The following is a 23190-nucleotide window of genomic DNA, read 5'->3' on the forward strand; positions in this document are numbered from 1 at the left end:
GATGTGAGAGAGAAACTTGGAACAGTTACCACATACGTACCCCACCTGGGATTGAACTCACAATCTGGGGATGCACCCTTCCTGGGAATCGAACCAGCAATCCTTTGGTGCATGGGAGGATGCTCAACGAACTGAGCCACACCAGCCAGTGCTGTCACTGTGACTCATTTCTCAGTCACTTGTTGACATACACAGTTAATAAAACTAATTTTATTAAGCAAGGGCCAAAACAATGTTTAAAGCATTAATTTAAGCTCTTGTAATTGTTTGAACAGAATCCCGAAACTATAAAACTGAAAGAAACCTTAAATATCTTTTAGTTCAACTATTTCCTTTTGCCGATGAATGAACTGAAACCCAAGAAGGGAAGAGATTTACTAGATATTCGGTGTAGATATAAAACAAAACATAGCTTGTCTGAATACTACCCATTGGTGTTTTCCCATACCAGTACTTTGCTTTATTAACCTTTGTTGTGGTTATTTTAACAACTACCATTTATCATGTGTTCAATGTGTGTTGGCAATATCTTCAATCTTTACATAGATTGTCTCACTTAATCTTCACAATAATCCTGGGAGGAGTGACACTGTTACTACCCTGATATTACTGATAAAAGAACCAAGAGGAGTTTCTCTAAGATCTGCCCACTCAGAGACTAGGATTGAACTCAGGCAGCCAGATTCCAGAATCTGTGGTCTTCACGGGCATATTTTAAATTGTCACCATGTTCCTAAAATTACGCTAGCGGTTTTTCAATTTTCAGCTTCACATCGGAGCCAAACCTGCTCTCTTCAGAGTACTGCTTCTTGAATAAAAATCTGTATTTTCTCCACACCACATCTTAATGAGAAGCATGGTTACTTAACACACAGTCTCCACCTGTGAATGTGATATGCTATGTCTGTGGGTAAAGGCCATTCTTCTTTGAAAATCCGAAGACTAAACGGCTGGTCTTCTTCAATCCTGGCCAAGGCTATACCTGATCAGTCTCTTCCTTGTGTTTCCTAGGGGGTGACTGTGCCACCTTAATGAAGAACATGGGTCCTCTCCCCGTGGATATGGCCCGGATGTACTTTGCTGAGACGGTCCTGGCCTTGGAATATCTGCACAATTATGGAATAGTCCACAGGGATTTGAAACCAGACAAGTATGTGCATTGAGGAAATATATCTTTTTTTTTTACCACAATGTAAAAATTTCCTTGGTTCTATAAAACTATTTTCTTTTAATACTCTTTTACACATTTTAAAATCCTCTCATAATGTGTCCAAATGAGTTATTTTAAAGTATATATGGTATAATCCTTTAAAGCTGTGATGTTTATAATAGTAGCTTATAAGAAACAAAAGAAAAAGATGACTTTAATCAGGGTTAGTTAATTTTTTGAAAGGCTTTAGTCTATAAACTAGTGAATAGCTACAGACGCTGCTACTAGTTTTCTGGATAGTTTCTGCATTTGGTATCATGCTTACATAATCCTTTTGTACTAAAAGGTGATTTGCTTGATATTCTATTCTGTTTTATTCATAATTGGATGTAAAATTTTAAAATCTATGTAGAGTTCATTATGGTATCTGACTTGAGACATAGATAGACCATTTTTCTCCAAATGACTAGTTATTCATCTCGATGCCAGTTATTAAATGTTTCATGCTTTCTTCACATTTGAAAAGCCTCTAAATGCATTACATGTTAATATGTATAGCTTTTATGTGCGCAGAAAGTCGAATGATAAATTTAACTTAGGTTTATTTATTCCAGAAAACTTGGAAAGTGGAAAAAAAAAAATTTCTTTATATATTTTTAGTAATGCACAGCATTACTGAGCAAAGACAACTATTAGAATTTTATCATATTTGCTTTTAATAGCTTTTTTACGCCAACTCCTCTGTTCCTATAAAATGTTAATTAACACTTTAGTTTTTCTCTAAAATGAAAAACTTTAAAAATATAAATTCATAAAGCTGTCAAATGTGAATGTGATGCATGTATAAGAAATGTAGGTTTTGTGCTAATGCATAGAAATGTAAATTTAACTCAGAAGTTGAAATCTGAAACAATGCTACATTTTCCAGTCCCAGCTCCTTATCTTAGGTCTCATTTGAGTCACAGATGGGTTGCTTATCTTAGTTCCTGATGTGTGACATGGTATATTATTGTAGCCCTTTCTCTTCTGTTTTCTTACTCTGAAAAAAGTAGATGTCAGAGTTCCACATTGGAATTTTCTGAGAGTTTCAGGTTGTAGATGATAGTGTACGTGGCTGCTCCAGCAAAGATCAGCTGGGCCTGGTCTCTGGCCTTCCCTTGTGAATTCCACTCAGCTGCCAGATGCACATATCTGACATCTTCCTGTGACTTTGTCTCTTCCCAGGCTGGGGTTTCTCATAAGGTTGACACATATATACCAAATAGTCTTACAGTTGACAAGAGAAGGGAGAGAGTTAAAAAAAAAAAAAGAACGAGCTGCAAAGTGAGTGTTGTGATGTATGTCTCTCTGCTTCGTAGTTTGTTGGTCACCTCCATGGGGCACATCAAGCTGACAGATTTTGGATTATCCAAGGTGGGACTGATGAGCATGACTACCAATCTTTATGAGGGTCATATTGAGAAGGATGCTCGCGAGTTCCTAGACAAACAGGTAAGCTTGCATGCTGTTCGGGTCTACAGAGAAACACAGAGTGCGATATTGCCAGTGAATTTCGGAATCAGCATCAGTGCTGAGGGTTTAGATGTCTGTATAGGCCTTACATTTAATAAAGTGCAAATTGCCTCCATTTTTCTCCGTGGGCCTCTTTGAACTGTCCATTCCTCCGCATCCCTCCCCCAACATTATGGTCTATTAGCAAGATGAACGGCCTAATTGCACACAAGTAGGAGTGTGAGAGAGACAAATGGAGAGCTGTTTTTGTGAGGAATTCAGGAGTCTCAGTAGAGTACTCGTGAAGCTCATGATGCATCGTGCAATCACGGGTGCTAAAATCCGAGCCATGGCCCATTTCCCTTTAAGCATGCCTCATTACCATGTGCCCACAATCTGTTCATTGTAAAGTTACTTACGGTAAACACATCTCAACTGTCACGCTTTTATAAAGTAACCAGGATGTGAATATATTTGGGCCACGCAAATGCTAAAACTATCTCTGAGATTGACAGATACAAAAAGACAAAATTTTACACTTAAGGATTATAGATGTGTTTAATATTGTAAAATAGGTAAAGCCACCAAACAGGGTCAAGCGATTCGTTTGAAATGGCACGTTACAGATAGTTTGACATTAGAATAGAATTGTAAACCATCCCTTTATTTACAGGAATTACTGCCCTTGGTATTAGGGATGCCAACTTATCAGTGCTGTTTTTACGTTCTTTGTCCATGTGGTTCCATGTGGTTGAGCAGGTGCACTCGGGGCAAAATAATTGATGTTTGGCCCTGCTGCTCATTTTAATTTACATCCAATATTCCCAATTATTCTAATATTGCAATCATCTTTTAGGTCTGCGGCACACCTGAATACATTGCCCCAGAAGTGATTCTGAGGCAGGGCTATGGGAAGCCTGTGGACTGGTGGGCCATGGGCATTATCCTCTATGAATTTCTGGTTGGATGCGTGCCATTCTTTGGGGACACTCCAGAAGAGCTATTTGGACAAGTCATCAGTGGTAAATATCATCAGGAGTTATCTTGAAGCCCCTGTTGGGAAGCAGCTATTGAATGTAATTTTATGAAGTATCACTGAATTGACTACTAAAATGTTAACCTTTGTCAAACAATTTAGCCAACAGATTAAGAGAACTCACTCATCATCGCACATAACTGGCTTTCACAATATCGAGAGAGCAATTTGGGTTGAAAATGGATCTGAGGAAGTTTTGTTAACATGGAATTTGGAAATGTACTGGCAATGTAACTGATGTTTATGGTGCTTTTTCTGCAAAAGAAATTGGTGTGGGACTTGCAAATGAGCTCATTGCTGTCCGGTCTTCCTTTCCATTGTAGCAAAGTTGCACCCGGGAAGAGAAGGTTAATGTGGGTAACACTTACATAAATGGGAAAAAATGGCTAAAGGCACAACAAAGAAATTAACAAAAATGTAATAAATCCTAAAACAAATGTCTACCAAATAACAAATAATGAGAATGGGAAGGAGGCAAATTTAATCCGCAGATTGTTAATGATTTCATTGGTAGTTATTATGGCGTAATGTTATTTCTGCAACAGCTGTTCATCTTTCATTTAAAATTCAATAACCTTTAGATCTTAACCTGCAAGCTGACCCTAACTATTATTATGTGGCTCCTGGCAAAACTAAATGATAATTAAATAGGCTCTATTACTACCCTACCTGCTGTGTTTATAAATTTTCTCTAACCATAGACCAAAAAGGCCTCTTTTCTGAAAGTTTGTCAGTCATTACTGGTATCCCCATCACTTACCTCTGGTCCATTCTGGATTGCATTTATGGGATCTAGCCATGGGAACGGGAGGAAATTAATTTTGGAGCCCTTTAACCACAGCATTATTTTCTGTCATTGACTTTGCAAGTCAGGCATATTTGTAAACTTTAACAAAGTAGATTTGTGAGTCGCCTGCAGTGAATAACCCTTTTATGCAATATCTGAGCTGTTTATGGATTTATAACTAGGCTGTTTTCTGACATTCCAAGGCCTGAATGGCAAGAGGAATCAACTGTTTAATTAACACAAGCAGCAAATGCTGGCTTTGTTCTCCATGCCTTACGGCTCAGATGCATATTCATGGTTTTTTTTTTTTTTTTTTCCAAATCAGATTTAAACTGCGGCAGAGGAAGCTAGAGGCAGGGACACACAGAAATAACTCATGTTTTTATTGCATTTCCATACACACATGCATACATACCTATCTCTAGGCAAACGCCTTTAGAAATGTAGAACATAGTCTAATATTTATGACAGATTTTAAATACTTCCACTACTATGATTACTTTGAACTTGTTTTTCTCCTATTGACATTAGGATTTGGACCTTTCCTTTGTCTCTGGAAATAGTTGTATTTATGAAATTACTTTTTGTTTCTTGGAGTTGCAGAACTCTATGGCTGAGGATAGTAGGAGAGAAAACCTTACTTAGATCATCCCTAAATGGGTGCAAGTGTTTAGAGTTGCCACTCTATGACATCCTTGTCATAACTAGAAAGAGAAATTTATTGTGAACCAATTTCACCAAAGAAATATGAATCAAAAGGTGAAGGAAAGATACCACTTATTTTTTTAATGTTTTTATTAATTTTAGAGAGAGGAAGGGAGTGGGGGAGAGAGAATGCCTTATGGCTCAGATGCATATTCATGTTTTTTTTTTTGGCAAATCAATTGGTTGCCTCCCGTATGTACCCCTACCAGGGATTGAACCCACAACCTGGGCATGTGCCCTGATTGGGAATCGAACCATTGACCTTTCCGTGCATGGGACATTGCTCAGCCAAGATACCGCTTATTGAGTAGCATCTCCCTGCCTTGCTGAAAGCTGTGCTCTTCATGTCTTGTGAAACATGCTTCTAAAACTTGCCTGAGCCTAGGAATCAACCAGAGAGCCTGTTAACATGCTCTCTCTGATTCCATGGGTCTGGGGTGGGGCCTGAAAGCCTGCCTTTCTAACAGTCTCCCAGTGGACATCCATGTGCTGGGACATGGACCACCATTTGAGCAATCAAGTTGTAAACGACTTCTCTTCCTCCTAGATGAGATCAACTGGCCTGAGAAGGATGAGGCGCCGCCGCCAGATGCCCAAGATCTGATCACCTTGCTGCTCAGGCAGAACCCCCTGGAGAGACTGGGAACAGGTTAGAGCACATGTGCTTTAATTTGACTAATACGCAAGAGATAATGTCTGTGTGCAACACTCAGAGGTTTGTGCTTGTCCCTCTTTTTTTTTTTTTTTGCATAGGAAACATCTGTTAGTTGATGTAGAACATGACCACAACACATTATAACAATAGTATTCTGGATTTTTTCCCTGACTCAGAGCAGTACATACACTAGGAGCATGGGGTGATGGTGCTTCTTTGTCTTTGTTGTTGTTGCAAAGCAGAAGTTATTCTTACTTTGTTTCAATTAATAAAATTTCTTTGGAAGAAAAACCTCAAAGTCCATGTCACCCTTCAGCCTGAAAAGCATGGATCTTAAATAATTCAAAACAGAGGATTAGAGATGGTCCATCTTTTTTGTTTGGAGTTAAAAAAAAAAATTGTATTCCCAGAAGGATTCGACCCAGCGTGTTATCATCTACAGGCTTTGAACTGATCACTGGAAACGAGTGCATGGGGTTGGACCACACAGTGGCATCGTGGTGATGAGTGCCAAGGACAAAGAAAGGGGATAGAAAACTGTGGACTTTCAGGGTTAAGGCGATAATAGATTTGTTAGTTGCTGATTATTTTTCCTGACAGTTGTGCTACCAGTTTTTTATTTCTGCTTCCTCTTTTCCTTTTCTTTCTTATATTCTGAATAGACAGACTTAGAGATCCCAAGATAGAGTCCCAGCCCACCTCACTATGCAGATTTTTATAGATGAGACTAAATATTGAATATAAACACATACAACACATACACACACACAGTAGACAGTAGCCACGATTTCCAGCAGTAAAAATTGGCTTGATGGGTTGTTTACTGAGCTGTTTCATTCTACTGCATTTTAATAGGAATATAAGAAAACATGGAAGAAATGAGTCTCTCCCTCCTTTTTTTCAGGACAAAAATAATTTTGCAACAGCTCCAAATATTTATCTCACATTGTTCCCCACATTTGCCCATAGCTTTTCTAGTTGGAGAGTTCTGTTCTTGCTGAAGTAATTAAAGCTATACCGCCAGAGTTTATGATGATTCATTAAAACTCATGAGCCAAATCTTTATTTGTAAATAAAGATTTATTGAAACACAGCGATGCCATTCATTCACATTGTTTGTGGCTGCCTTCATGCTGTCGTGGCAAAGTTGAGTAGTCATGACAGACTAGATGGCCCATAAAGCCTAAAATATTTCCTATTTGGCTCTTTACAGAAAAATCTTACAGACTCTGAGTTAGAGAATCAGAATTTAAAATCAGGGCTCAATTGGGAAAACCATTTTGAGTTGAGTCTCTCACTGTAATCCCATGTGCTCCTTTGCTTTTTTTCTTAAAAATAAATAAATAAATAAATAAAATAAATAAATATATATATATTAATATATATATATTGATTCTTAGAGAGAGAGGAAGAGAGAGGGATAGAAAGATAGAATCATCAGTCGGCTGCCTGCTGCACGCCCCCTTCTGAGGATCGAGCCTACAACTCTAGCATAAGCCCTGATTGGGAATTGAACATGACCTCCTGGTTCATGAGCCGATGCTCACCCACTGAGCCATATCGGCTGGGCCCCTTTGCCTTTTTCTTTTTAATTTAATTTTGTTTAAAGTATTACAAATAGTAATACATATGTCTCTGTTTTTTCCCCCATTGATCTTCTCTCAGCTTCCTCCCCCCCCCCCCCCCCCCCCCCCCGTGTCTTGTGTCCATTGGTTGTGCTTATATGCATGCATACAAGTCCTTCGGTTGGACTCTTACCACCACTTCCCAATACTCCCCAGCCTTCCTGCTGTAATTTGACAGTCTTTTCGATGCTTCTCTGTCTCTGTATCTATCTTTTTTTCCAATGGGTTATAATGTTCATTATCCATAAATGAGTGAGACATGTGGTATTTTTCTTTCACTGCCTGGCTTATTTCACTTTGCCTTTTTCAGTGGATGAGTGAACCTTAAACTAGGAAGGGTAGCATCAATGAAGGTAAGGGCACAAAGGCTGGAGACAGATTGAGTTTAAATCTCAGCTATGGTCCTGGTCAGGTAGTCAGTTGGTTAGAGCATCAATCCTGACACGCCAAGCTTTTGGGTTCAGTTCTCAGTCAGGGTGCATACAAGAATCAACCAATAAGTGCATAAACAAGGCGAACAACAAATCAATGTTTCTCTCTTTCTTTAAAAAAACAAAAACAAAAGAAGCACACACCAATCCATCAATAAATAATTCTAAACCTCAGCTGTGTGACCGTGGCCATTTGGTCCCCTTTCTGTGCCTCATATTCTCACCTATAAAATGAAGCATATAGTAACACCTCCCCAGATTATTGTGAGAACCATAATAGAACCTCGAGGACATTGCCACTGCTGGCATGTTGTTTCCATTTTCTGTGTGTGTCATCTCATGCTTTCCCCTTAGGACACATGGGATAAAGAAATGATGGCCCCTCTCCCCAAACTTTGAGCTGATTGAACTCTGTGAACAACGTCTTTTACCTTCTCTCTGTCTGGTTTTCCTCTTCTCTGAAGTGACTAGAAAACTTATTTCCATGTGCGACCTGTAGACAGATGTGCTTTCTGGTTCAAAAGATAAGAGTAGCTGTCAAAGAACTGGTGTCAGGGCTTCGTGTGGGACAGGGTATTGAGGAGTGATTTTTACTCATTGGAGAAGCAACAATGCATACACCTATTTCTACTCTCAAGCAAGTGTCCCAGAGAACTGTTGTCCTACGTAACTAAAATTATATTAGAATCAGCCCACCCTCTCTGAAGAGTCCCTTTCAGTGTTCACGTCAGTTGGAGTTTTCCCCAGTAATAGTTTGCCCATTTCCCTCTAAGCATACTTGGGTTCTTGGTTGCCCTTGATTTAGCGAGACAGGGCTATGGTGATGGTCAGCACATCCATGTTTGTATATCACATGCTGCAAGTTCTCTCTCTGCACATTTTCTTCTTGACTGCTACTTTCTGTCTATTCGTTTTGACAGTTTGGAAAACAAATCTCCTAGCACAAGCTCAAAGGAGACATTTGAAAGCCCCTGACCAAGTTCTCAGCATGGTCAAGAAGTGCTTCCAGCAGGGCTCGGAGGGAGAGGCTAAGAGTCCCTCGGGCCTGCCATGCTGCTTCCAGTGACAGCATTTTGGATTTAATGCATATTTAGCGGGAAAAATAATGCACCGTGAAAATGTGTAAATGCACATTTGCCCAGGAGACTAGAGAGGCTGAGAAAAGCAGTGCGAAGAACATAATGGATGTTTAAGAAACTTGCATGAAAGAAGAGAAACACTCAAGGGAGAACATTAGTGCCAAGGCATAACGTGCAATTCGGGAACTTGAACTGAACTGGACTTTTGAACTTATAGAGTGTTGAGTGTTGAGAGACAGCCTGGCTCATTGGATTTTAGAGCTGCTCAGATGTGACTGACTTCTACCCATGAACCATGGCCCCCCCACCATGTACTAGAGGTCTGGGGTAGTTTCTTCATTGCCCGAAATCTCAGTTTTCTAATCTATAAAAGGGGCACGTTATACACCTCACGGGGTTTTGTGAGGACTAAATGCAAACGTGTTGGCGAAGGTATCTAGTACATTAACCTAGTACATAATAGGAGCTCAAGAAATGATCGGTTTCACTTCTCTACCCGGTGAATTCTTAGGAGAGCGTCATTTGCATGAGTCCCGTGTCTGATGATTTGCATTTGGCTCATAATGCCATCACCCTTATTGTGCCAACAGTTTAGCTGAGAGATAATCCTCCTTTCCCCTGAGTGTGTTCTTTTCATTGTTTTGTTCCCCATCTCTCCAAACGTTCATGAGAAACAAGACCCACGGATAGCAACCTTCTCTTGGGGCACAAAGGCCAGAGGGTGAGAAGTGTGAGCTGAGTCAGCAATTGGCTGACTCATCGGGGAAGACCCGTTTGTCTTATACTCTCACCAGCTTGTGCTCCAAAGGGTGGCAGGCAGGGGAGTGAAAAGCAGACACTCTGGACGTGGTTCAGAAGTGCCCTTTGAGCCCTTGGCTCAGGGAGCTGTGCTGTTTGGGTAAATCGGAGCTGCCACTTGGTGTGGCCATATGAGAGCAGCTGAATGATGGTCATTGTAGTGGGAGGTGTGGTGACCACAAAGTAGGGCTTGATTCTGTGGACCAACAACGAGGAGGTTGTCCTTGACACAGTGAGGAAGTTGGATAGATAGATATATAGATATTTAAACCCTTTAACTTCTCCAAGATGAGAGCACTGAAAGAAAATGACGCTGACAGCTGCGTTCCGGACAGTGATCAGAGCCGGGTGCATGGAGGACTGGAGTGGGACTGTGACAGCAGCCCCAGGAAGAGGCTCTTCGGCTTCGTTCTCCAGGATTGGCAGTTGTGAATCCATCTGCAAAGCAAGACAAGAAAGAGAGCATGGCAGGATCTGAACTAAAACACACCTCCCCCTTGTATGACCTATGGCATATGGCACAGAAGGTGGACGTGGGTGTTTTTAGTCAGACCTCATCCAGCCCTCTAACGCTTACTCTCAGGGGATCGTGGTCTAGGATGCCTTTCACTTATTCTTAGTTTCCCTACCCACAAACGGAGTGGATGGTGCCTCCTGTGGGCGTTACTTTCAGTGACGGTTTAAAGGAGGTGCAGTGCCTCTGGTCTCCGGTGCAGTGCTTGTCAGCCCTCCGGCGATGCTGTTTTCATCAGCATCCGACTTCAGTGTTGTGCTGTGAGCATGGGGAAGGCCCACCTGCGGCCTGGATGAAAATTCTAATCAAATACTTTGTAAAGAAGAACCCATTTCCCCTTCTGGGGGTGATTCCCCCTCCTCTGCTTTTTTCTCTCTATTCCATGGTTCGCAAAAGACTAGCTTCCCTGGCTGGGTTTAGAGGTCTGACCTGCACTGCGGCCTGGAGGGGCCTGCTGGGGACAGAGCCCCACTGGAACCATGCAGACAGCTCCCCCATTCCCAGACCCACACCCATTGTTCATCCACCTTGCGTTCCTCATTCTGCTCCTCCTGTGGCCCCTTGAGGACAGAAGGAGAAGCATGGGCGACACATACATCAGCGAAGCATTTACCCAGAGGGGCATCTCCTGGCAGGGCGGCTGGCCAGACCCTGGTTTCAGTCTTGGGAGAATCTCTGTCTTCCAGGTGGTTTTTCAGGGTCCATGCTGCCTTCTGTCCCTTACCACCAAACAGTGTATGTGTTTGTGGCAGCCAGCGGCCTTGTTCTTGTACTCTGACTTTATAGCATGTGCACCTTCTCTTCCTTCACATGGGCATAGCGTGATATTTTGATGGGACCTGCCCTTCAAAATCACCCTTTGAAATTATGAACTGAATCAAAAACATTATTTCACTGAATAGTATTATCATGCTGAGTTGGCAAAAAAGAAGCCTAAAACTTAGGAATAGTGATAGATTTTCATTCACTGCACTATAAACCTACGTATCTTCCTGTTTCTTAGTTAAGAACCCATAATCCACAGAATCTAATTCCTACCTATGTTAATGAGCAATCCAATAAAATTGAATGGTAACCATTATATACTATTTAGGGGGAAATTCATCTTTATTAACCCAGCCTCCAGGGGAAATATTGCTGTGAACACATTCCGTGCCTTGTTAGAATTTCTGTGGCTTTGTAATGAGCAAGTGTGCTTGGGGCCAACGTGCGTCCATTTCCCCGGGTTCAGCTTAATGTGATTTTAAGTGGCCACATCATTAACCTTTGAAAAATGGAAGAAGCCCTGGAAAAAGTTAACAATGAAGAACCATGCCAGGGCAGCTGCTTTTAGCAACACCAAATCTGCTGATAAAGTGTGGGGGGAATTTGGAGGTGTTTTGGTTGAACAATGAGAAAGTAAGATTTCCATGACATTGTTCATTCTCTGTTGGTTTTGAGGCATAGTGGGTGGGGTGGGGAAAGGAGGGAGTGTTAAAACACATGTTTCCCTTTACTTGGATGAGAGTTTAACCCTTTTGCTTCTGTGCTTGCCCCCGTCTCCCCACCCCAGGTGGTGCGTATGAGGTCAAACAGCATCGCTTCTTCCGATCCTTAGACTGGAACAGTTTGCTGAGACAGAAGGCGGAATTTATTCCCCAGCTGGAATCCGAAGATGACACGAGTTATTTTGACAGTACGTAAAACATTTACCTGACATAAAACATTGCAGGAAATTATCTCTACTTGTCATAGGACCTTCCAGTCTAGAACCCATGAGTTCTTACACATAAGGTTGCTCTGGTACAGAAGCGAATCATTAAAATACCGACATTGAAAGCTGAAATCATGAATAACGGGAACTGTTCCCAAACGTTTCTTGCAGCTCGGTCAGAGAAGTATCACCACATGGAGACGGAGGAAGAAGACGACACCAATGATGAAGACTTCAACGTGGAAATAAGGCAGTTTTCCTCCTGCTCGCATAGGTTCTCAAAGGTAAGTGAACTCTGGCACAAATACCCAAGCTCTCTCTGAGGGACGCTGCCACTGGCCAGATGAGTGGTGCCCCTAAACAGCTGGGCACAGTTGTCAAAACCACCCACAGTATTTTGGAGATTGGGGTCTCCTGTACTTAAAATTCCTTTTTGTTTAGCAAAAGTGACCCCACCATCTTGATAATCCAGAGTCCCTGCCCCTCAGGAGGATATTTCTTAGCTTCATTCTCCACAAAATTATACCTTTTTTCTTGGAGGCACAGACTTGCCACTCATAGTCATCAGTGGAGTGCAGTGGAGCTATGTGTATGCTGACTTCGCCTTGCGTGCCCCAGTGTGGCTCGGTGCCAGGCTGTGGAGGCACCCACCCATTTATTGCATGTTGTAATGAAGAATGTTGGGCTCAGTGTATGCAGAGCCTTCTGCTTTGAGTTGTATGGATTAAAATTCAAAGGAGAAGGCTTAGTCCTTGACATAAGCTAAGACCCTTGGGGGTGGTTGATTGTGGAATAAGAAAGTCTGGTAACCAGTAATAGAAAATGTAAGTTATATTAAAGTGACAGTTAAAAGTTAAGCTAGCCGAAACCAGTTTGACTCAGTGGATAGAGCGTTGGCCTACAGACTGAAAGGTGCCAGGTTCGATTCCAATCAAGGGCATGTACCTTGGTTGCGGGCGCATCCCCAGTAGGGGGTGTGCAAGAGGCAGCTGATCGATGATTCTCTCTCATTGATGTTTCTAACTCTCTATCCCTCTCTCTTTCTCTCTGTAAAAAATCAATAAAATATATATATTTTTAAAAAGTTAAGCTAGAATTTTGGAAATGATCAAAGATGATAAAATTGGTGTTTGAGAAAGACGCTGCCTTTTTTTTTTTTCCTGATAGTGGTAAGATTAAAACAAGCAATCAAAACAAAGAAACCTGGTATTTCCGAGACAGGGCAGCAGGGCCCTGGGAAGATGGACAAGGACCTAGAAGGCACCTGCCGCCCTTTGCTGTTTCCGAGAGCTGTGCCTTTGCCATGGCATTGGCATTTTGCATGAATGCTGTTTAGCTCTTCTGTAGCATTTAGTGATTTTAGTGTTCCGTACCTTTTCCTAAGTGACTACCAAGACTGCACCGTCAAAGGGGCCAGCACAGCCCTCCTATTTATAGAAAGCAGGCGGGGATCTCCCTGGAGGGCATGGTGGCAGGTGTGCCCAGAGCCAGGACCCGAGCGTTGACATCACTGAGTGCTGACTTTTCCCAGCACCTGTCCTCTGCCCATCAAAGCCAGCACCTCCACTCTGCTTCCTTCCCGTTGTCCCCTTCCTGTTCTTAGCCACTCTCCTCCTGACCCCAGTAAACGAAGATGATGTAAGAGCCCTTCCCAGGAGAGTGGCAAAAGGCTGAGCTGGGCTGTAGGCAGTGCCTCCTGGGCTGGGCTCCCAGCTTCCATGGTTGTCTTCCATCTTCCCCGTGGGTCAGCAGAGGTCTCCAGTTTGCCTCAGCTCTGATCTCCTTCAGAAATCCCAGCACCAACATAGGAAGCTGCCTGACTGTGCATGTCATTTATAAGCCAAACAAATATCCCTGACTCGCAACCAAATATGGACTGAATCCCCCCACCCCACACGCATCTGAAACAAGTCATTTATCCTTCTCTTCGCACTCAATTCTAATTCATTTTTCTTCTTCCCAGCCCTAACTGGTGGCCATTAAATCTTTTTCTCTGGTTCTCTTTTTTTCCAATTGACTTCATGGTTAAAAAGTAATCTAAGGTGTGCATCGATTGCCAGGCCTAGAAACCCCAATGCATCTATGGACTCTGTTTGCAGCTACAAAGTTCATTCCGGGTATGGTGAGAGATTGATGCATTCATAGCTCTCCACTCCAAAAGAGAAAAAAAAAGTTACACGTTGACCATTCATCTCAGGACCCAGTAAGCAGCACTGGAAAGTACCTCCTGGACACAGTCCCAGTTCATGCTTTAGTCATGTTCTCAGGGTTTGCTCCTGAGATTTGGGTATTTTTTCTGACAAACTCAAGAAGATATTAATAAGCACTGACTCTTTACCCTCCAGGTTTTCAGCAGCATAGACCGAATAACTCAGAATGCAGGCGAAGAGAAGGAAGACCCCGGGGACAAAACCAAAAGCAACACGTTGCCATCCACGGAAACGTTAAGCTGGAGTTCGGAATATTCGGAAATGTATGTGAAATGCCTGTTAAGAAATACAAGCAGCAGCTACTAGAGCTGTGGTTCTTAAATCTGAGTGTGCATCTGAGTCACCGGGAGGCCTGTGAGAACACAGGATGCTGGGCCCGTCCTCAGTGTCTGATCTCCTAGACCAGTGGTCGGCAAACTCATTAGTCAACAGAGCCAAATATCAACAGTACAACCATTGAAATTTCGTTTGAAAGCCACATTTTTTAAACTTAAACTTCTTATAAAGCCACTTCTTCAAAATAGACTCGCTGAGGCCATGGTATTTTGTGGAAGAGCCATACTCAAGGGGCCAAAGAGCTGCATGTAGCTCTCGAGCCGCAGTTTGCCGACCATGGCCCTAGACCCTGGTGGGGAGGGAAAAGGATGGGGGACCTGAGAGGGTGAGTCTCTGGCCCATTCCTAGGTGATGTCCATGCTGCAGGCCTGGATGCCACCGTTTGAGAACCACTGCACTGGACATGTCTTCATTAGACTTCTCTAACTTCCATACGTACTACCTGTTTTCTTACACACTCACCTTGAACAGTGTCTGGGTATGTACGTACTCATGACTCTGTTTTTGTTTTCAATTAAGGCAACAGTTATCCACATCCAACTCCTCAGACACAGAAAGCAACAGACACAAGCTCAGTTCTGGCCTGCTTCCCAAACTGGCTGTTTCAGCCGAGGCAGAGCCCGATGCGGCTGCTCCCTGCCCCGGCGACCTCCACGAGGAGCCGGAGAAGCCAGCCCTTCCTCCTGCCGAGTGCGCTCAGGAGGAGCCTGAGGTCACCACCCCAGCCAGCACCATCAGCAGCTCCACCCTGTCAGGTAAGCCCTGGGGTGGGGCCTGCCACCCAAACATCACCCCCTCATCCTGGGGCTGGCCTAGCCAGGTGGGGGTGATGCTGTTTCATGCTATTAGACTCTAATTTCTTGGGTTTGGGGGATTAACTCTAAGAACTAAGATGTGTCAGATCTTTCTGAGTGCATGGCCGTGCAGCAAACCATTCTTGTTTCAGCTTCACCTCAGAGCCCGTTTCAGCTTCCACAGCTCGGTCCATGGGATCCTGTGGTGATGGTCAGGACCTACCAGGAGAGCATGTTTTCTGGTGTTGGTGCAAAGGCATGTCTTGGGGAATTGCATCTAACTCACGGTTAGGAGTAAGGGACAATATCAGATAGTCAAATGGTCAGAGCTACCATAAAAGATGCCCTAAATCACCTGTAAGGCAGTAGAGCAGAAGCCAGTTTTCCCCCTTGAGTTGAAATAGGTAGATGAGATGGCAGTGGTTTTTATGAAGCGGCCAGACCCAGTGCTTAGCTCTCTGCACTAGTCTCTGAGCCAGCACAGCAGGGCGCCTACAGCTGGGAGATACAGGATGACTTTCCTGCGCCTGGGCCCCAGGGAGCAGGGGAGTCAGGAATACTGACCAGATTGGTGCTTTATGCGCAGAGGAAGCAGCCCCAGTGCAGGCAGAAGTTGCCTTCCCAACCGGGTGACTGGAATAAGGAACTCCGGAGGCAACTTGGGCTGTTCGGGAGGCAGCCCAGAGGCGTGGCCTTGTCCTTGGAAGCACTTGATCACGTTGCCTTTGTGTGAAGTGAGCTCCCTGGCCATAGGAATGGCGTCCTCCTATGTGTTTTTGATGTTCACTGTAGCATAGATACTTGCTGGCCCTCAAAAACGGAGGCGTCCTCATTAGATAATCAAACGTTCACCTCTCTGAGAGCAAGCCCTGAAGGTGAATTTAAATATTATTTGGTTTATAAAAATTTTATGCATGGTATATCCTTCTACAGAGCAATGTGCATTTATTCTTTAAAAAAAAACCAAAAAACAAAAAACATGGATGTGGCTTAGGGTTGCTGTCATAAATGTTTTCATTCAGCTATATTCAAAATGTTATGTTGCTAATCATAAATGATTCCAAGATTTTTCATGAACATTTTTTTTAAACCAACTAAATATTCAGTGTAAATTTTAGAAAATTGTTTTTAAGAAAACAAACTTTTTTGGGTGGGTTTATTTGAGCCTCATTAAAAAGTTTGGTTCTAGGAAGGAGACTTGACTTGGGGTGGAAAACACAATACAATGTACAGATGATGTATTATAGAATTGTACACCTGATACCTGTATTATTTTATTAATCAATGTTACTCCAATAAATTCAATAAGTAAGTAAGAAAAAAAAAAGTTTGGTTCTATAGAGGAGCTTCATATCTACTTATAGTTTATCATGGGGGAAACTAAGGTGGGGTTTTTCTTTCCCCTAGACACCTTAGTTCTCTTTCCATTAGGACAGTGGTCGGCAAACTCATTAGTCAACAGAACCAAATATCAACAATACAACCATTGAAATTTCTTTTGAGAGCCAATTTTTTAAAAATTAAACTTCTTCTGCCAAAACCGGTTTGGCTCAGTGGTAGAGCTTTGGTCTGCGGACTGAAAGGTCCCAGGTTCGATTCCGGTCAGGGGCATGTACGTTGGTTGCGGGCACATCCCCGGTAGGGGGTGTGCAAGAGGCAGCTGGTTGATGTTTCTCTCTCATCAACGTTTCTAGCTCTCTATCTCTCTCCCTTCCTCTCTGTAAAAAATCAATAAAATATATTTAAAAAAAAATTAAACTTCTTCTAACACCACTTCTTCAAAATAGACTTGTCTAGGCTGTGGTATTTTGTGGAAGAGCCACACTCAAGGGGCCAAAGAGCCGCATGTGGCTCTCGAGCCACAGCTTGTCGACCACGGCATTAGGATAATTCCACTTGTCCAAATCCTATAAAGCCAAGAGATTAGCAGTATATTTGTAGTGTAGAAACAACATAGTAATCTAGGATCCCTGACCATTTTTAGTTCATCTTGGTAATCAACTCAGTATTTTATATTTTCAGTTACTAAGGTCTGCATTTATTTCTAAGTTTATTTTCTTCCTCGGAATAGAGTATATTTACCGCCATTTAAAATGTATTCTTAATATGGTGAATTGCTGATGATCTCTTAGTCTCTTCAGCCTCCTCACTATCAGAAAGGTAGGAGGTAAAGGGAGGGGAATGGTGTCTAAGCATTTGATAGATGACTTTCATAATTAAAAAAAAAAAAATCTGCCTAGGTCCTGCCATGCCTTTTGATTAATAGATTCAAACCACCTTTCTCTCTGGCTCCCCCAGACACTCACTAAAAATAATCAAAGACCTTGGGGGCTGCACAGAATAGAGAGATGAGCTGATTTGCTCGTAGCCAAGGGTAATTAGGGAACCTGAAAGCCGTGACTGCAGGAAAATTAAATTTGTTGATTTTCATATTGCTCCACCATCAAGAAGAAAGAACCCTTGACATTTCTAGAACATTAAGGTGACATTATCCGCTGTTGGCAGAGTGGAAGCACGTGAGTGGTGCCGTGCTGGGAAATACGACAGCAAGGCGAGGGGAGAGAGGGTCGAGGGAACACTGTTCACACTCTGGCCTTTAGGGAAGGACAGCTCACACCGGTTCCTCTTTTTTCACGGCTACATTGTACCTGAAACAGAAAGAAAGTAAAAGTCCTGGAGTAGTGCTCCATAGCATCCAACAGAGTATTCATCGCACAGGGATTCAGCTTTTCGTTTCATACTCGTCAGTGACCTTATCCAAACCAAATTAGAAAGGAGAAGGGAGAGTATGTACCTTACCCCGAAGTAAGCTTGAGGTTGTAGAGATGAGATTTTTGATTTGTGAAGCAGTTTTTATCAAGTCCTTCAGCAATAGATTTCTTTAGAATGATTGGAACTGATACACTGTTAAGCAAGATTGAGTTTGGCATAAAGAAAGACTGTTGGTATTTATTGGAGCCACATCCGGCTCTTTGGCCCCTTGAGTGTGGCTCTTCCACAAAACAAATAAGACTGTCTTGTTTTGTCGGTCAGGTGGGTGTTGCATGGAGGTCCATGCATCTTTTCCTGTTCCCACGCACAGTAGGTGGCCATGGACAGTGCTGGGCCTTAGCCCACTCTCCCAAACCCCAGGCTTGCCTTAGCTTGCACCCCTTCTGGAGTCTGTGCCACCTGCCATAACCTCGGTCCGGACTTCAGCTGTGCATTCGAGTGGCGTGTAGGTAGCATTGTGTCAGAAATGTTAAGTCTCATTAAGCGCAGCACTTTTCAAGGCGGAGGATGTCCTATGGTCAGCACTTTAAAATGTGCTGGCTGGTCTTTCAAAAGATCATTTGTAATGGTATTACATTCTCTGTATGGATTAGATATCTTAAGGTGATGATAGTTTGAATGATTTATTAAAGCACAGGCTCACAATTTAGCATTTAGAAGTAAAAATGCAATAAGCATTTATTTTTCTGGGAAAACAAGATATAGCATCAATGGTTTAAAAAGAAAAAAACACAAAAAACACAAAATAGCAAAAAACACTGGTAGCCTGTGAAAGAAAGAGGAGTAGAGACCAGGGTGGCCACTGAACTTCCCCCTGGGGGCCTCAGCACCTCACTCTGAGCAAGAACATTTTTACTTCCGGTCCGCACAGTCACCTGGCCGACATCAGTGATCATCCATCTCTGCACCCTCCCATGAGGTTACAATCTCTGATCATCCGCTGCTGAAGACAGTCCTCATTTTTTTTTTTTAAATTAAAAATAAGGCATGGCTGGCTTAGAGGGGAAGGGGGCCTCTTCCCACGGGTCTAATAACTTGAGGGCAGATCAGCACGCAGCACAGACTGGAGTGAAAGCCAGGAAGTTGTAGTGAGCCACTGAGTAACGTAGCCAGGAATACCCTTTGTCCTATGAAATGTGCAAGGAGCTTAGAGGGAAAGGGGTGAGGAGGCAAAGGAGACACTTTAGGTACTTTTTTTTTTGTAAGTTGCACACCTATGCCTAGGAAGATGGTGGGAGATGACACAGGCTTGCGTCTGCATGACGTGATTAAATGATATCCAGATATCAAAAACCGTCACGACCAGCATTCCTAGTGAGGATCATCACTATCAGAGGACAGTATACAGAAGGCCGTCATAGTGTGCATACAGGTGATGCTTGCTTCGTAGCATGGTGGAGGGGGGCAGGGTTGTGAGATACAAATTCTAGAATGTAATGATTCTACTCAAACAGAGCCATTGATGTGAGCAGGCATATTCAAGTAGAATGAAGCCCCTTTCCTCTTTCCTCTCCACACCACCTTTCTTGAACCAGTTGTGTTTTTGATGTTTGCCGACATCGTCTGGATCAAGAGCCACCTGGGAGTATGTTTCCCAGCATTCGTCCTTCCTTCTCTCTCTCTCTCTCTCTCTCTCACTCTCACTCTCACTATCACTATCACTCTCTCACTCTCTCTTCCCCTTTCCCCATCTCTCCTCCCCCAAACTTTTCTTGAACATGTTTATCCCTTCTTCTTTGTGCAGTTGGCAGTTTTTCAGAGCACTTGGATCAGATAAATGGACGAAGCGAGTGTGTGGACAATACAGATAATCCCTCCAAGCCACCCAGTGAACCCGCTTCCCACATGGCTCGGCAGCGCTTAGAAAGCACAGAGAAAAAGAAAATCGCGGGGAAAGTCACCAAGTCCCTTTCCGCCAGTGCTCTGTCCCTCATGATCCCAGGAGGTAGCATAGCGTTTGCTTGCATGAACTTGTGTGGTCTGTGCATGCACCCCCTTCCCCCCACCTCCGCCAGTGTGGAATGCTGACTGAGGCACCGGACTGCTTGGAGAAATAAACCCAGCCCAGCTCGCTAGAGCTCCCCCTGCAGGCCCCCAAGCTCCGAGAGTATGGGGCCTCAGGTCTTCCCCTTCTTCCTGCATCAGCAGAGGAGGCAGCCTTCCTTCCCAGCAAAGCCTTATATATTTTTTTATTTGTTTCCTTTTCTTTTCTCCCCCTTCCAGGTGAAGGGATAAATTCCCCTCCTGAATAAATTTTCTTCCCTACACTGTGCATCATTTATATACTTTACAGAGCTGTTTACAGCATCTGTGTTGGAAAGCTACGTCTAGTTTTTCTCATCTAATTAATGAGGAAATAGAGAAAACATGCCTTTTTATGTCTGGGATGCAAAGAGTCACAAACAGCACTGAAATTATAACTTTTCCCAGCCTTGTCTGTTGAGCGATGCTTCCTCCTACTGGTAGTCGAATCATTTTCTGCCCTGTATTAGAAAACCGGGGTTAATTGTGGTCTCCTTGAATCGCAGTATTTTTCCACAACTTGGTTTTGCCTCTAGTAGTCACTAAGTCGGTAGTAATTCCACTGGCAGAGATGAGATATGCGCCCTCGTGGTGGTTGTGGCTTATCATTCAAGTGACAGCCCGGTAGAGTGGAAGAGGCAGTTGGACTCTATGGCAGATGGCTTGCATGTGGAAGAATCCAGACTATGTAAGAAAGAGATGGTTTACATTTTCAAAATTGGTGCAGAAAGAAACCGGATATAAATAAATGCTCCTTTGGGGGTAGCGCTCACCTTACCATATTCTGTTTGCTGGGAGGCATCCATTTAGCACCGTGAAGCACACCCCTTCCCCTTTAGCTTATGTGACAGTGGCCCCCATGCAGCTGCCGCTGGGAAGGTAAGTGTGGTGTGGCCCAGTCACTTCTGGAAGCTGGTGAGAAAGCTTGCATCTGGGTAAAGTAGGGCAAACTATTCAACTTGGGGGGATAAGGGAAGCCCTCATGAGGTAAAGGATCCAAGGCAAGCATGTCAAACTCGTGGCCGGCGGGCCTTTTAAAAGAGGCTTGTGGCCCGCCTGCCGCAGTTGGACATACTTGTTCCAAGGCCTGGCTTCCCATCCATTTGGATCTGCATATCCACCCTGTCCTCTTCTCGCTTGCATGTTTTGAAGTCCTGCCTCCCCCACCACCAATGTGTGTCTATTGAGTAGACAGAAGGGAGCCAGCAAAAGCACACCAAGCGGCCACAGGAGGTCAGAGAGTGAAGGGGCGTGGACAGTGGCATATGCAGCTCATTGCTCTGCTTTGGACAGACATCAGAAGGGGAAGGAGTGAGGGTATGGATGCTCTGAGCTTCCCGTGGCCACATGGCGACCGGCCACCCTGCTGTGTCTTCCGCAGCGTGGTGTTCTGTAGCCTCGCTCCCACTGTGCTCACAGTGAAACCCAGCATCTCTTGCAGATTATTCTTCTTCTCAAACACACGCACAGCTTTGCATGACCCGTGGAAATCTGTTTAGATTCACACGGCTAGAACAATTATATGAACTGTACATTAAAAGGTGTTTGCTTATAAAACAAGGAAAATAGAGCAGAGCTGGTGTTTTGGAATGTGAACCGAGTTCCTTTCAAATTTCTCTGTTTCGCCTGCATTGTTCCCTCAGAAGCCTTATTAGAAATGCAGGTGATACAGGAAGAGAATCACTTGTGCCCATAGTAATAAGGAGTGATTCTTGTATTTTTAAAAATTACCATTTTAGTGCTTTCTTGATTCAATGTTTTAGTCAGTACCAGTTCAATAATATGGTGTAAAAAAAAACACAAAAAACTGGGAAATTACAACTTCCGTTCCTGGCTGTGGGTGTTTGAAAAGGACCATGTGAAAGTTGTTTCCGGCAAGAGTTGGAGCCTGAGAATCTTTTACTCTAGTCCACACAGTCTGCTCTGTGTGCATCTATGAGTTGTTTCTTTAAGTAAAATAAAATGCATTGAATAGCATCACAGCTAGATAGTAGCTAAGTTGTGTGTGTGTTAATTAGCATAGATAACTAAGAAAAATTACACCTTTAGTTTATTAAATGAAAGCTAGTTAAAATACAGATACTTTTGAGGTTTCCTTGGCAGACCTCTGTTTTGAAATCCATGCTGCTTACCAGTAGAAGTATTTTTACATTATTTCTCCTTTATGTTTCTGTTGGAATGAATGCATTTGTTTTGCAAGCACGCTCCCAATCCCAGCAGGGCTGACGAGGTGAGGGCTGGCTGGCTGCATGCATGCGTGTGTGACCAGCATCGGTGTTCATGACTGGCTCTTTTGTTGCAGATATGTTTGCTGTTTCTCCACTGGGGAGCCCAATGTCTCCCCACTCCCTGTCCTCAGACCCTTCTTCTTCACGGGACTCCTCTCCCAGCCGGGATTCGTCGGCAGCCTCTGCCAGTCCGCACCAGCCCGTGGTCATCCACAGTTCAGGGAAGAACTATGGGTTCACCATCCGCGCCATCCGGGTGTACGTGGGAGACAGTGACGTCTATACAGTGCACCACATCGTTTGGGTAAGGCCAGCAGTCTCTCCTCCTTGTTGCCTTTTTTCCCCCAGACAAATGGGAATGGGTGAGTTTGGCTGAGACAGACATAACAGCAAATATACACTGAGCGGCCAGATTATTATGATCTTTGAATGCATAATAATCTGGCCGCTCAGTGTATATCCTATATAATAAAAGGCTAATATGCAAATTGTTCCCTCAACCAGGGGACAATTTGCCAACCACCCATGTCTTAGCCCCCTGGCCAGGCTGGCTGGACCCCACCCATTCATGAATTCATGCACCGGGTCTCATACACTGAGTGGCCAGATTATTATTTGTTCAGAGGTCATAATAATCTGGCCAATCAGTGTATGTTTTGTTATGCTGATATTTGGGACCTGTTCTGTTTTCCTTTAGTGCTCTTTCCCTTTATCTATATGACACAATTGAATTTAGCCAGAACAGTCCTTTCTCATAGTTCTGTCCAGTTTTTATATTTGATTATCTCCTCTTTGTACCAAGATAGTAGAAAGGGTCAAAGACAATCTATTTTCATCCTCCTTTATTCTTTTGCTCTTGTTTTT

General features: G+C 43.3%; 1 protein-coding gene across 6 annotated transcripts in view; it reads left to right on the forward strand.

Annotated features, from left to right (window-relative positions):
- The window catches only part of MAST4 (microtubule associated serine/threonine kinase family member 4), a 505205-nt gene that overhangs the window by 465640 nt on the left and 16375 nt on the right, over nucleotides 1–23190 (forward strand). For 4 of the 6 annotated variants that reach the window (XM_036408807.2, XM_045571483.1, XM_036408808.2 and 1 more), the window contains 10 exons: nucleotides 1012–1150; nucleotides 2509–2641; nucleotides 3498–3663; nucleotides 5717–5818; nucleotides 11824–11946; nucleotides 12136–12248; nucleotides 14310–14437; nucleotides 15030–15265; nucleotides 19821–20021; nucleotides 22401–22630. In XM_036408807.2, the coding sequence (XP_036264700.1) occupies nucleotides 1012–1150; nucleotides 2509–2641; nucleotides 3498–3663; nucleotides 5717–5818; nucleotides 11824–11946; nucleotides 12136–12248; nucleotides 14310–14437; nucleotides 15030–15265; nucleotides 19821–20021; nucleotides 22401–22630 (1571 nt within the window). The remainder of the gene's footprint in view (nucleotides 1–1011; nucleotides 1151–2508; nucleotides 2642–3497; nucleotides 3664–5716; nucleotides 5819–11823; nucleotides 11947–12135; nucleotides 12249–14309; nucleotides 14438–15029; nucleotides 15266–19820; nucleotides 20022–22400; nucleotides 22631–23190) is intronic. The other 2 variants (XM_045571484.1, XM_036408813.2) reach the window with 1 other exon arrangement.

The sequence above is a fragment of the Pipistrellus kuhlii genome, unplaced genomic scaffold (genome assembly GCF_014108245.1).
Source record: "Pipistrellus kuhlii isolate mPipKuh1 unplaced genomic scaffold, mPipKuh1.p scaffold_m20_p_4, whole genome shotgun sequence".
NCBI lineage: Eukaryota > Metazoa > Chordata > Mammalia > Chiroptera > Vespertilionidae > Pipistrellus > Pipistrellus kuhlii.